At 36.4% G+C, this 15,864-nt stretch overlaps 1 protein-coding gene across 1 annotated transcript in view; it reads right to left on the minus strand.

The window, feature by feature from the left end:
- The window catches only part of LOC126970228 (ubiquitin carboxyl-terminal hydrolase puf), an 83,877-nt gene extending 69,780 nt beyond the window's left edge, over positions 1-14,097 (minus strand). Inside the window, exons 1-11 of the mRNA XM_050815994.1 lie at positions 13,927-14,097; positions 13,703-13,799; positions 12,805-13,547; positions 12,336-12,607; positions 10,708-10,926; positions 9,766-9,948; positions 8,216-8,294; positions 7,376-7,430; positions 6,145-6,263; positions 4,117-4,228; positions 2,561-2,720 (exon numbers count right to left, since the gene is read on the minus strand). Coding sequence (XP_050671951.1) covers positions 2,561-2,720; positions 4,117-4,228; positions 6,145-6,263; positions 7,376-7,430; positions 8,216-8,294; positions 9,766-9,948; positions 10,708-10,926; positions 12,336-12,607; positions 12,805-13,547; positions 13,703-13,799; positions 13,927-13,969 — 2,082 coding nt within the window. The 5' untranslated portion in view covers positions 13,970-14,097. The remainder of the gene's footprint in view (positions 1-2,560; positions 2,721-4,116; positions 4,229-6,144; positions 6,264-7,375; positions 7,431-8,215; positions 8,295-9,765; positions 9,949-10,707; positions 10,927-12,335; positions 12,608-12,804; positions 13,548-13,702; positions 13,800-13,926) is intronic.
- Positions 14,098-15,864: the final 1,767 nt, after the last annotated feature.

Consider the following 15,864-nt stretch of genomic DNA (forward strand, 5'->3'; position numbering starts at 1 on the left):
TCCTTTTTTGCATCCTACCCTTGGAGCAGGGTTTGTTTCCCTTCGGATGATCCTAGTGTCTGCGCCGTTGCAGTAGCCGATGTGATACTACAGGGTATGGATATTTTTATACCAAACTCTGTAGTACCCATCGGTGGCAGATCACAGCCCTGGTTCGATGCGTCAGTTAAAGCAGCATCTGACTGCAAAAAACAGGCGTATCGAGCTTGGGTTGCGGCGCTGGGCACAAAGGATCCGAACTGCATAGTTCTTAAGAGGAAATACAACCGTGCCTCCAGATTTTTTAAGCGGCAAATCGCCCGTGCAAAATCAAAACACGTCGTCAAAATCGGCGAGCAGCTTTCCAGTTACCCAACCGGAACACGCAAGTTCTGGTCGTTGTCGAAAGCTGCTCTTGGTAACTTCAGCCAGCCGTCCATGCTACCGTTGCACATGAGGAATGACACCCTGGCCCATACGGCAAAAGAGAAAGCCGATCTTTTGTGCACTCTTTTCGCCTCCAACTCGACTCTTGACGACAACGGAAAAACACCGCCGACCATCCCGCGGTGTCAGAGCTCTATGCCTGATGTACAGTTCAGACAGAAAACTGTTAGGCGAGCTCTGTTTTCGTTGGACGTCAAGAAGTCGAGCGGGCCGGATGGCATTTCTTCAATCGTGCTTAGAACGTGTGCCCCTGAGTTGACGCCGGTGCTAACGCGTTTATTCCGGCACTCTTATTCTAAAGGCGTAGTCCCTGACTCATGGAAGTCAGCCCTTGTCCATCCGATCCAAAAAAAAAGGAGACAGTTCGGATCCGGCAAACTACAGGCCTATTGCTATTACCTCCCTGCTCTCCAAAATCATGGAGAGCATAATTAGCCGTCAGCTCTTGGTATACCTAGAGGGTCACCAGTTGATCAAAGACCGACAATACGGGTTTCGCCATGTTCGGTCGGCAGGTGATCTTCTGGTATACCTGACACATAGATGGGCTGCGGCTATTGAAAGCAAGGGGGGAAGGCCTGGCAGTTAGCCTGGATATAGCGAAGGCCTTTGATCGTGTATGGCACAAGGTTCCTCTCCAAACTTCCATCATTTGGGCTTCCCGAGAGCTTGTGCAAGTGGACCTCCAGCTTCCTCACTGGGCGTAGCATACAGGTCGTTGTCGACGGATATTGCTCGAACCCGAAGCCCGTGAATGCTGGAGTGCCCCAAGGCTGTGTGCTGTCTCCCACGCTGTTTCTTCTGCATATCAATGATATGTTGGACACCTCCAACATTCATTGCTATGCAGACGACAGCACTGGTGATGCCATATACACGGGCCATGCAGGTCTCTCTCGGGAAATCATCGACCAGTGCCGGGAGAAACTTGTGTCTTCTATCGAGTCCTCTCTTGAGAAAGTCGCGGAATGGGGAAAATTGATCCTTGTCCAATTTAACCCCCAGAAGACTCAAGTTTGCGCGTTTACCACTAAAAAAACCCCATTTGTCGTATCACCGCTCTTCGACAACACTTCCCTCAAAGCCTCGCCTAGTATCGGAATACTGGGTCTCGAAATCTCGAGCGATTGCCAATTTCGTGGTCATCTGGAAGGCAAAGCCAAATTGGCTTCAAAGAAACTGGGCGTCATTAATAGAGCACGGCAATACTTCAAGCCGGCCCACATACTAGCGCTCTACAAAGCGCAGGTCCGGCCACACATGGAGTATTGCTGTCTTCTCTGGTCTGGCGCACCCCAGTATCAGCTCGATCCATTTGACTGCGTGCAACGCAGAGCAGCTCGAATTGTCGGGGACCCAGTGCTCTGTGAACGGCTGGATCACTTGGCGTTAGACGTCGCTTCATTGTGTGTCTTCTACCGCATTTATCAAGGGGAGTGTTCCGAAGAGCTGTTTAACCTGATTCCTGCCGCCGAATTCCACCTACGCACGACACGCCACAAGTTAGGATATCATCCTCACCATCTGGATGTGTGGCGGTCCTCCACAGTGCGGTTTTCAAGGAGCTTTCTTCCACGTACTACAAAGCTGTGGAATGAGCTTCCTTGTGCGGTGTTTCCGGGACGATACGACATGGGTACCTTCAAAAAAAGCGCGTACACCTTCCTTAAAGGCCGGCAACGCTCCTGTGATTCCTCTGGTGTTGCAAGAGATTGTGGGCGGCGGTGATCACTTAACAACAGGTGACCCGTATGCTCGTTTGTCCCCCTATTCCATAAAAAAAAAATCTAAACAATTTGTTACTTTTAAAGTGATATCCCTCCATCCATCGGGTCCCGCATCGTTAGTAAATTTTGGTTAGATATTCAGCTGTGAAATAGTAGGATTTCCGACGGAGCGATTTTTAATACAACATTTAAATTTATTTATAGATAATGCCTGAGCAGTGGTAGGGACTTCATTATAAAAGTGTACACATTTACCCTTAAAGCTAGATTATGTATCTTAAGAAGCCTACTGTTATAATAATGAAAATCACTATATAAATACAATTCGTTACCTCTCCCATTCCATAACTTTGATACATCATAGTAAAATAGAAAAGTAATTGTAATACACTATGGCAAACACTGACCTGAGCAGCGAGTCTAGCTAGCTCCTCCTCGCAGGCGGAGTCATCTTCGTCAAGGTCAGGTAGGTGTCGATGCGAGTGAGTCGAGGTGGGGGACGAAACACTGTTTTCCTCCTCAGACCTACGCTTATAGCTCTCCAGCAGACGGAGCTCCATTAACCTCCTACAAAACATATCACAAAATTAAAAAAAAAAAAACAATATTGTGCATTATTTGTGGCAGTACTAATATCAAAATCTCTCCTGACAGTATTGAATTACATGCATATAAATTTTATGTTTTGTTTACTTATTTTTTACAAAAGACGAAAACTATGAACGTGAAAGTAGGTAGCTAGGTAAACGATAATAAAACGCAATAGCTGTAGCGACAAGACTGACAGTTTTATTTCATAGCAGCACGTGGATACAAAACATAGACAAGTCCATAGAGAATCAATCTACTTCTGTTCTATTACATTAAGATACTGTCTATATTATATATTTTGATAATATTGTAACAAACGGAACCTTATTCGCTTTTATACGCAGCCACAACTTAAAACAAAACATTTCTAGCTATTCATAGATTATATTATATTAGAGCCGAACAAAAACCTAGAAAAAGTATAGTAAAGAAACGTGAATGAACAATTTGTTATTTTTATATAAATTATAAGTCTTGTTCAACTCTTAGGAGGTCTGCTCGCAAAATCGACAACGATATATTCGGAACGATATGATAATACTCCAAATATATCGCACCTACCCTACTCTAACAATTGTTCGTATTCCATATCGTATATCGTAATAACATCGTAACCTTAAACTAATATTTTCATTTTTTTACGACGTTAGAGTGAATGAATTATGCGCAAACTTTGAAAAACTAAATATTATCTGTGCTGTGTCGGTGTTAAGTGTCAAAAGTCAAAACATAATTTAGGCGCTAAGGACCGTACCAGGCTCTGCACCACCAATTTGGTATCATTTACACAAAATGTAAATATTCAAAATTTCTATAATGAATATAATATGACCATTTAAAATTGAATAAATAATACAAAACTTGCGGATAATTAAATGTTAAAAAAAGTAACTCAACCCTTCTCATCAACTTCCTATTTCTCAGGCGGCCATTTGCATTACTTTCTGCGCATAAACGATCAACAAAATGACTTCAACCGATTTGAAAGACATTACTATCACCACTACAATATTTATGTTCTGCTGGTGTCTATGTAGTAATATGTCGTGCGCATGACCTCAGAATATATTAAGGTATACTCGCGTCATACTTAAGACAATCTCTTCTTCAAGTATGATCGCCTGGTACCAAAACACTGTATAATGCTTCCTATCTCATTTTCTCCCACGTTAAATCTTATGAATTTATGTGTCTGTCTCCTTTTACTGTCTCGCTTTTTCGTTTCATCGACTTTCAAATCACAACGATGTTAAAGAAGTTTTCACTTGAATAAATTAAAATTGCTTGTTTCTATAAAATAAATAGAGAAATTCCATAATGTTGTCAGTCCAATGTGGCAATAAAAGTTAATAGTAATTAAAATATTATTCACCTTGCATCTACACTATCACAGATCAGCTGGCAATGTGCTGTTTCACTCCCGGACGATTCCTCCTCCACCTCAGACACTGATTCAGCCAGCTCTGAGTTCTTCATTGGTGGTGCTGTATACACAAGAATAATTAAAACAAAAAGTGAGCACGTGTTTAAGTGTGACTTAAGCTTCGGTACTGACGACATAACAAGAACAAGTACTTCCAAATAGAATTCCGAACCTAATAGAAAAAGAAATTTAAAAAAAATTACAATTTTACAACTTTAAAATTAGATAAATATTGTTTAAGTGTCAGTCTTAGTTCTATTTCATTAATTATTAACATTAAATAAAATTACATAGCAGACGGTAACCACTGGTTGGCTCTGCACAGGGTTTCCTAGTGAGCCATCCAGGGGAATTTAATATAAAGGTGCCTCTTTGTTTCTGTTTTTGAGACTGAGACTGTAAATTTATATTAGGCATGAAGAACAATGTATGTAATTATAATAAATAAATAAATTTAATATTTTAGTAACTGGGTGACGAACCTAAGGTCATTGAAAATTAATCAGCTCGCTGTTATTAAAAAAAATTACACAAGACATTGAAAGAGATAAAGTATCATAATATGAAGAAAGAGAGTAAACTTAATATGTGAAAACTTGGTAAAGCGCGTTCAAATTTTTCATCAAAATCGATAGCCATAAAGTCATCAATTAAATGTCATTGAGTAAATATATTTACAAATATTGCTTGTTTTATAGCAACATCTAATAGTGTACTGATGTTTGCCTTAGCTCTTATCTTGTTAGTCATCTCATTTTAACAGTCTAGGCTAGGCATTAGTTCCCAAAGTGGTCTAGGTACCCAGGGGTCCAGTCCGGTGGTAGTTTTTGGCGTTCAATAAGTGATTTCAAATCTGTTCTGATTAAAAATATTTGAATTTGAACATGCAAAAAAGTTTTAAGTGATAATGACTCTTATGAAACCTTCAAAGCTCGAAGATCATCTAAAAAGGTGTCATGCGGATAAAATAGCTAAGGATTTGAAATATTTTCAAGCATTGAAGGAAATATATAAAGAGACTCGACACAATGTTTCGTTTTAATATCTGAAAGAACGACTCTTTAATGTCTTTTACATAATTGATTGAAACAAGTTCAACATTTAATTGGCTTGCATAAAACTTCAAAATCAGCTTTGAAAATAATCTGATGATGGAAATACCACCACGGATGATAAGTCATTTTGAAGAAACTGAAGTAGAGAATGTGAATTCTTTTCTAATGTTTAAAAATACATACATTTATTTTTGTCAATTGACAAAGTGCAATATTTATCAGAATTGCAATGTTTATTTAATTTTAGGGCCGACTGACAGCAATATTCATTAAAGGTTTTAATACAATGCTAATACCACCAGAACTTAACCAGGCTCCTTTGCACAGGATGCCGCTAGATTATGGGTACCACATCGGCGTACCTATTTCTGCCGTGAAGCAGTAATGTGTAAGTATTACTGTGTTTCCGTCTGAAGAGCGCCGTAGCTAGTGAAACTACTGGGCAAACATCTATCAAACATTAACATCTTTTGTGTCAAGGTGACTAGGGCTGTTGTAGTGCCGCTCAGAAATTTTTGGTATTTCAAGAAGAAGGTAATGGGCAGGGCGTATCAATTACCATCATCTGAACGTCCTGCTCTCGTCCCATATTTTCATACAAAAAAAGAACACTACAAAGCCTGGCAGAACACATTCCTTCTGATCAGCTTTTTCAAATAAATAACACATCAATGGCTGAAGGATAGGACTAAGACGTCCCTTGATTAAAAATTCGTAATTTTGATCATAAGGGCCAGTTAAAAATAGGAGATCATTAATTACAATTTGTTACTTAATTTAGCACAGCTGAAATACAACTTTCGTCTGTATTTTTATCTTTAGCTCGCCTAAAATAATGACACTGAAGACGCCTAATCATGTAACATTCTTAAACATAACTGATAGTTGATTGACTAGTTAATAAACCACACCATGCACTCACGGAAATGTCTAGATTTTCCAGTCTTCTGTCGTTTCTTATACAGCTTCTTTTTGCGTGGTCTCAGCATCTCTTCGGCGCCGCTGCTTGCACTGCCGCTGCTCCCGGCGCGTTTGCTGCGTCTACACATGTTAAACAACCATATAAGAGCCAATAATAAAATTGGTAGGCATAGTGAAGGAGCCGAAAAATAAAAACAGAACAAAATAGTCAGTTTTAATGTACGTTTGCGTTTATTATTTATTTGGCGATCGCTCGAGATTTTTAGACGCAGTATCCGATACTAGGACTTTAACGGTAATACGACAACTGGGGTTTGCTGAGTGATAAATGCGCAAATTTGAGTCTTCTGGGGGTTAAATTGGACAAGGTTCAACTTACCCCATTCCGCGACCTTCTCAAGAGAGGACTCGATAGAAGAATAGAAAAGATAATGTTTATAATATTGTGTTACATAGAATTTATTGTAATGTAGTTTTGTCTGGTAGTGATTTTATTTTTAACGTCGCGGCTGTGCAGTCGTCAGTCCTATATTACTTCTACTGAATATCAAACACCACTACTTCTTTATTTCCACTTCGTATGCTTTATTATTATGCTATTTCCAATTCTGAATCTGTCTCAATCTCACTCTACTTCCACCGCATTTATCTGCTGCCAATCTTTTTCTGTCGCACCCTGCATTCACTACCACGTATTAATAATATATTAATTGATAGATATTGAAGTCAACTTCAAATATTTAATAGAGACAAGGGTTGGGCTCAGTCACCAACTTGGAAACCTGTGTTACAAAACGCGACGCGCAATAAGTGCCGATGAACACGTAGTGGATATTGTGAGTACATTCTGTGCACCCGTGGACACCAATAGTGATACAGTGTCAGTGATACCGTATTCGTCATCACCACCGGCGCCCCCCGCCCTGTCCAGCCGCGCACTACAAGCTCAAGTCCGCAGTAAGAGGTGGGACGTTATCGCGAACCCACCACACTCACCCTGATGAAGGACCTCCGAATGGTCCGAAACTAGTCGGTATCGACACCGACAAAAACGTGAGGAAAGCCGTTTTAATAGCTAATTTAATAATGACTCACGAAAGTTTTAATAATTTAACTTCACATACGTGTAGAATATGACATAGGCGCGTTTTTTTGGTTTAGTGCTACGTCAACCATAAAAGATGAGCATTGAATTGAATTTACTTTGACAATCACAAATAGTTGAAACTTACTTTTGACATGTTTTCTTCGCCAACTCTTCGCCTTCTCGAAGCCATTCCTGTTCAGCTGTTATGGTAAAATATAATAAATTAGATTTGGTGATATCATATTAATATAAATAAGAAGATACTGGGAACGACACAATCGCGTGAAATATATCGCCACAAAGATGACTTATAAACCATCAGCAAGAAAGTAGCGACTTTGTATTGTTCGGTAACGAGAATCACTGCGTAAATATATTTCATTTCAGTATACAATAAATGGAAACTTTACTCAATCTGCAACTATACCAATTACAAACTAACAATTCATCGGTAAGACTTTTTTTTAAACTAAACTGTTGTTTTTTTAATTAAGATACATTGCGATCATTTTCCGCTATGAGATTCAATTCGTATTGCGGTCATTTTCAACATTCCTGCACAAGTTACTCAATATCCTGAACGTGGTAAGCATTTATATGACCTATTAATTGACTTATTCTTAGTACATATAAATAGTAAGACTGTGTATCTATTAATAATAATAATAGTAAATTCTTTATTGCCATACAAATCATTACAAATATAAAATGAACAATTAGGATACGCGATGAAACAAAAGGCAAAAGGAAAAGGCTCAGCTTCACCTGACATGGAATCATGGATTTATGTTTCCATGCAGTGCTGTTTTTCAGCCATCCCCTCCTCCCTAAGGTGTTGAGCGGGATCTATTGTGGCTCCCCGATTACCTACTTAAGCTATCTTTTTTTTTATAAAATGTAATATGAGAAAAAAAAAGTGTTCTGATTACCCTTGCAAGTGTATGTAAGTATTAATTAACATAAACTAGATGGTTAACATTGATACCTGTAAGTTCACGCTGATGTTTGCTCTGCTTTCGCGGTGTAGGACCGGCTTCCTCCCCCGATGTGCTTAGCTCCTCACACTACAAAATCAAGCGGGAATGTCTCATACTGTTGCAATTTCGACACGCTCTTGTTTATAAGTGTTGAAGTTTACGGTTTATGGCTAGAATTTCTTAATTCCTTATTGAATAAGTGACAGAATTAAGGAATTCTAGCCATCTCAGAAAATATTTTGATTCAACTGTGACAAGGGAAATCGGCTTAGTATTATATAACTTAATACTATATAAGGCCGAGTTTCAATTATATTCTATTGGTTCCATTTTCAAACGCCCAATCACAACCCCAAGAGGCAAAGTGCACAAAAGGTCAGAGAAAAAGTATTTTCGCGTGTAGTATGTACATATAAACTTGTATCATCTGTGGCTGTACTATTTGTATGAGTGGTTTGGTGACATATTATTGTCATGTCAAGTTAACATTTCAAAAAAAAACAAGTTAGTAATATGTTTAACCCCGTTATTATTCATTTGTTTTTCTTTCTGGCAAATTCAAAACGATCTGATCATGAAAATATTTGATACATTTTAAAATACAGTTACAAAAAAAAGAACCTAACGCTGTGTCAGTACGAGTACATGCACTTCTCTCTGGTCGCCCTGTTACCCACATTGCCCACAGATAAAATGGACATCATTATTGACTTAACACCAGGTGACCCGTACGTTCATTTGTCTTCCTTTTCCATAAATAAAACCGTGTACTCATTTCAGAGTCCTTATTGAGACATAATGAAGATGATGAAAAATAGATAAGGCTTCATATACTGTGACAAAATCCAATTTAACTCAAGATAATGCTGATGGGTTTAGAACAATGCCCATTGTTCATTATGATTATGATGAGCTTTTACCGCAGGAAGAGTGTATTCTTTCATTTCATTCAATCGATGTTTCAATTATTAGCAGAACCCGAAAACGTCACTATCATAAAATCAAAATATCATAGTAAATATTAAAAAACATATGAAGAAGCAATAGCTGTTCTGCGTGATTTTTATTTTATATATTGATAACTTGAGTTATGAGTTTAAATATATAATTGTTCGCATAATTTTACTTATTTACAGTGTTTACTTTATTACATTGCTACATCTACTGCACTCTACTCAGTTTTTTTATGATTAATAACTTCTTATTTGTTTTTATTAACTTTCATGAGTCAAAACTTTTTTTTTTTATGGAATAGGAGGACAAACGAGCGCACGGGTCACTTGTTAAGTGATCACCGCCGCCCACACTCTCCTGCAACACCAGAGGAATCAAAGGAGCGTTGCCGGCCTTCAAGGAAGGTGTACGCGCTTTTTTTGAAGGTACCCATTTCGTATCGTCCCGGAAACACTGCACAAGGAAGTTCATTCCACAGCTTTGTAGTACGTGGAAGAAAGCTCCTTGAAAACCGCACTGTTGAATGTTTGGTTGTAGTGTGCATAGTGAGAAAGGGGATTATGTTGTATATTCACTTTATGGTAATATGATTAAAGAAACTTACCGGATCCTCATCAGAATTAGTCTGATCCATACTGACACTGGCTTCTGATGAAGACCTATGTGGTTTACAAGCCGGAGGTGGCAGCCGTGGGGGCTCCCCTACAGGACTGCTGACACCTCCCGATACACCTGTTCGTCCTCGAGACCACATCGCCCGCATCAGTGCAGATGCCAAATAAAGACTCTGTAATCAATATTATTTCATTTGAAATATATGTGTATGGTTAAGGTAATCAATACTTGTTGAACATGAGGGTACAGAATCGGAGCTAGGTGTTCTGGTGAAATCATACATATTCCGAAAATACTTAGTAGACATCACAAAGCTACATCAGATTGTAAAGGGGCTCTGTCTGAAGATATACAATTGTAGGTGACCTGGAAAGAATCAAACAAGAACCATGGCTTATTATTTTCTATATAAACTGCTATACCTTCAAACCTTGTCAAAGAAGCATTAATATATGTTTTAAATCAGCTGCTCAGTGATTCCTTGTTACTGATATAGTAGATACAGCCATCCATAGAGTTTTATATAAAATAATAGTAACTGTGAGGTGCAGATGGTTGGGTGTTAGGTTGATCTAATGATGCCATCGGATGATCTAGTCATGTTTACCCTTTGTATTTACTAACCTTACTGATATAATTATATTTTCTAAAATTATAATATCAACTGCTTAGATATATTAAAAGACTAGCCCCCTTATTCATAATGTTCCGCTAACTTTAAACAGCCGCTAAGGAGTGTTTTTTCTCATTCTGACTTAGGTCAATAGAAGAAGACAGAGTGCGAATTAGCAATGCTTTAAGTTAGCAGACTATTATAAATGTATAATGTACAATGGACTTCAATGTGTGAGTTCAGGTTTCATAATAAAAATAAATTTTTACAGCAAATAAAAATAGATACTGAATTATTTATTCTTGTTAAGGTCTTTACCTGCTCAGTGTGTTCCTTTGGAGGTAGCGAACAAAGTAGGCTGTAGAGATGACTACAGGGTTTAGGAGACAGTGCTCTTATAAATCCAGGTAGTAAATCATACACTTGACGTCCACAATGCTTCAGCTGCGCTGCTGCCCACACAAGCTCTATATGTTCAGGTGTTACTCTCCCTTCAACAGCCAGAAACTTGAGAATCATATGTGATTGTTTTATAACCTGGAAGATGAAGACTTTGTTGTTAAATTTAAGTATGTATTTATTACTAATAATAATTTTTGACATCTTAGATTTAAAAGTATCACAAAACGTTATTAGTATAAAGAATAAATTTTCGTTTTTTAAAGCCTTGTGATTTTTTTCCTACGTGTTTTAGCGAAAAAATGAAAGATATGGTATCTTTCATTTTTTGTAGAAAATTTCGTACAATATACCAAAGAGGAAAAATTTTTTTTTGACGATTTACAATGAAAATAAAGACAAAAGGTTTTTTTTAATGTATTTTCAATGCTCATCTTTTAGTAGGCTTTTTTAGATGTACTTACTCAAAAAAAAAAAGATTATTCTGATGCAGTCTAATATGCTACATACAAACTTTAAATTATTTTTTTTCAATTCAGTTTTTAAACATGGCATACTTTCAGAGGCTATAATTATGATTCGAAAATTAAATCTTTTGCATAGGCATCTTTCTTTTATGTGCTTGTAAAGAAAGTTAACAACCTTGCTCGTTACTTTCAGTCTAGTTTTTAATTTATAAATCAATCTCAATAGTTTTAATACCAAGGAGTTTTCACACATAGAATAAATCAGATATATTTCGTACGATAAATAATGAGACCATCTTAGCATTGCATTCTCAAATTCTTTTAAATGGTTGTCTGTTATATTAAATTACCAGTGTTAATTACTATTTTCGCATCAACATATTTGTGAAAAAAAAAGTTTTCATTTTCTGAAAGTATGTTGAAACAAACATATAGGTACTGTATTGAAAAATGTCATGTGATATGGTTGTATAGGCAATTGCAAACTCATTACATTCAAAAACCTCGCTTTCAGCTTGGGCCTATTAACAATAACTTGTTTGCAATATCCTACTTTCCAACCTTGTATCACAATGTACTATTACGGGACATTGAGTGTTGAGTCTGTTTTACATATGCTACAGTTTAATGATTAACATATTAATAGAAAAATATAGAACACATTTAAATAGAAAGCATTTTGTAAGCATAAAATAGTTTTAACTGAAGAAAGACCTGATCTAATATAATATAATATTGATATACTCTTACACAAATTATCTTGCCCCAAAATAGGCATATCCTGTACTATGGGTACAAGACATTGCTAAATTTAATACAGTATACTTACTTAAACATACAAAAATATATTTAAACATCCATGACAAGGAAACAAACATTCATATTCATCATATAAATGATTGCGCCTACTGGGATTCGAACCCAGGACCTCTAGCTCAATAGGCAGGGTCACAAACCGCTGGGCTATAGGGGTCATCAATCTGACATTGACATTAATAAATATATAAATAGATTATATACTTAACAGCACCTAACAACTTATAAATAAGGTGTGTGTGTGTTTAAGTTAGATCTACAAACCTCAACATGTAAATTAGGGCCAAACAAATGCTCAATGATTTCATAAGCAGTCAACCAGGTTGCAAGTTTTTGTCCAGCTATCTCAGCATCAGATGCTAGGTCCCCAGCACACAGCTCATTGTGTGCTGCTATATGAGCATTTATTTGAGCTATTCCGGCTAATCTCATGGTCAAAGTACTGCTGTTAAAATACTTAAAAGCCAGAGCTAGTCCGTCTAGATCAATGCTTAAAGGTGACTCAATAGGTTCTTTTGAGGCTCCCCACATGAAATCTGTAAGTCAAATAAATGGCTTGAAAAAATTACCAGTTGCCATCAGAGCAACATCATTTTACACTCCTTTGAAGGTATATGTATTTAAGGATAAGTGTTTAAGTACAATAGATCTACAGATTTAAGTGGTTAAATTTCATAATATGTAAAAATATCACTAATTATTGCATATGGGACATTATTTGGATATTTCATACCTGCCATGGATTTTACTGCTGGTACCCTCAAATCCTTATCTTCCAAGCCGCACATGTACTGTAATATTTTACTTCGCAGAGGCCAGAAGTATTGTGTAACCATTCTAAAGTTTAACCAAATTTTCAGATTCCCTATAGTGGCTACTATTGCATGAGCTAAAGACACCGGTAAGCTGCTACTATTGGCATGTTCAAACACTGTTAACATAGATGTCACACCACCCAACTTACAAAATAAATTCACATTTCTCAAAAGGTATGGTGGAATTTCTGTATCATGAAGATCACAGTAAGAACTTAAGTTAGATATTTCTAATGCTGAAAGGTCATCAAGCCTATTCAATATTGAATGTTTGCATACTAAGTACAACGGAAAATGGAGTAGAAACACTTTTGAAACAATGTGTAGAAGTCGTTCTCTCTGTTGAGTTGTCCATACTTCAACATTTGTACTAGTTGAGGGCTTGTCAATTTGAATGTCATCTTGGCTTTGATCATTACTTAAAGATTTTTCACTTTCTACTGTCAAATCACTACTTTCCTTTTCATTTATTTCTATATCACTCCTACTGCTAACTATTTCATTTTCTTTTACGTCAGATACTGGTGGGGTTTTATTAGAAGCACTTACAACCTCATCTTTCAGAAGTTTGAGTTGGTAAACAGAGAGGCATATGATACTTTGTATAACAAGGTAGAATCTCTCATAATTCTTCACATCTCGATAACAGCACATACATTGTCTGTAAAGTGAATGTAATAAAGATTTATTGTAATTTTTATGTATTTAGATGATATATATAAAATAAAATTGTCATCAAACAACAAAATTGTCTAATAGAAAAGTTCTAATTATATACTTAAAACAATAATTATGTTAGGAAAGAATCTTATTTACCTTTGCGGCCACGAATGAATATAGTTTAATACAACTTCAAGCTCGTTTTGGCTTATTGTCGGATATTGGGAAACATCATCTGATAATCTTGCTTCGCCTAAAATATATTTAAAGAATATTAAAAGTTACTATCACTCCAACATAAAAACATTATATTTTAATGCATTTCTATCAAATCAAAGCAAATAATTCGAATTCCAAAATTTCGAAACAATGTTACTTACAATTCAATAAAAGTTGAGAAAACTCTGAACAAACATCACACATCCTAAATGTTTTATGCTAAAGAAAAGCGATATATTGTTAGAATATTATCGCAACTTTTGTTATGTTTAAGTTATTGATCATTATTGATATTTTCGTATCAGAAAACGACCACTACCTTTGATATGTCAAAAAAATAATTCCTCCATTTTTGACGAAAACTGTCAAATTGTAAGAACTATGAACCACAGAACACTATTAAAGTAGATAAGAAATGAGAAGAACCAAGAGATAGTGGTTGAAACTTAGAAGCTACAGAAATAGCGTCGGTAACTTCATTACAAATAGAAAGGACGAGCGATATACAACTAAGGCTGCGATAGAATGGGACAAAGATATTGATCTATATTGTGTATCCCATTTTTCGGTTTGGCCCAATGTCAACTTTTGGGACAAATAAACAAAGATTTGTCATGTCGTCAAGCTTGCGAATAGTATTTTTGTGAATTTATTTATTTTGAAACATATTTGGTGTGAAAAACCGATACCTTTCATCTTATAACCGTTTAATTACAATATAATAGATTTATAGCTTTTGTGTTGTGGTTGTGAGTGTTAAAGGGTGTATGCGTATAAGTGTGTACATGTGCGATTATCTTAAGTAATTATCAACTACTCGATCACTCGCTTTTTGAAAAAGTTTTAAAGTAACAAATTCTTTAGCCATATTGGACACTTTTTGGCAGGGAAAATCTTTTGTATTTGCGTCACCAACATGCACATATCATCAGCAAAAAATAATATGTATAATTAGACACTTTTTGGACCGGTGAGTTCGCCTCACCGAAAAGCTTATAGCAGTATATCTGTTGCAACACAGCTGACGTATTGTGCAGTATTATTACTGCGTATATCTTATAAGTTATATTCGATGGATTTAGTGAAAAGTTCAATGTGTTTATAGTGTGTATGTGATTATTAAATTATTGAAAATAAGTTTTAAAAATAAATTGAGATTAATAATTTAATTATCTTAAGAATTATGTAATGTCTAATTTAAACAATTACTTTTAGTAAAAGTTCTAAGTATTCACTTCTATCGGCAGTCTACAATTGCCAATTTTTTTTCAAAGCAAATTTGACCTAAGTATTCTTGGATAGGGCGTTTTCCAATTACAGAGCGTAATCCGACTCACTGTCACATAGAAGCCATGTCTCCACGCAACGCCAAAAAAGCCGATCGGAAATGACTTGATCGTCGATGATTCGAGCCGCTTTTCATTGTATGCGGTTGAATGGAAGAACTTGGTACAGGGCGTACGCCCAGGTCGTGAGAACAGTACTTGATGTGACGCCGAATCGTCTTATTTTGTTGCAGTCGATGGCTTGAAATGAAATACTTTATTGCCTCACTGAGTACACCAAGCTTCATAGAGGCCAGTTTGGCCTTGTCTTCCAAGTATGCTGCAGACTGTGTTATTTAGGTAGTAGAGTAGGTGATCAGTATACTTTAGTTATTTTCATAGTATTATGTCCTATGGTATATTGTTATGGGGCAGTGCGGCCGATATTAATACTATCTTTGTGCTGCAGAAGAGGGCTATTCGCGCGATTTATAACCTAGGTCCTAAAGAATCATTAAGAGAAAAATTTGAAGAAATAAACTTTTTGACTGTTGCTTCTCAATACATTTTTGATAATGTTTTGTATGTTCATAAGCACATTGAGGAATTTTCTAGAAACTGTGACATTCATAATGTTAACACGAGGAACAAACATAAACTTGTTATGCCTACTACTCGGTTGGGTCGAGTTAGTAAGTCTTTTGTTGGGCGATGTATATGCTTCTACAATATGATCCCAGAAAATGTACAAAACAAATGTGTTACGAAATTTAAAAGAATTGTTAAAAAACGTTTGTGTGGGAAAGGTTATTATAGCATAAACGATTTTCTTAA

Source organism: Leptidea sinapis, chromosome 20 (assembly GCF_905404315.1).
Source record: "Leptidea sinapis chromosome 20, ilLepSina1.1, whole genome shotgun sequence".
Classification (NCBI taxonomy): Eukaryota; Metazoa; Arthropoda; class Insecta; order Lepidoptera; family Pieridae; genus Leptidea; species Leptidea sinapis.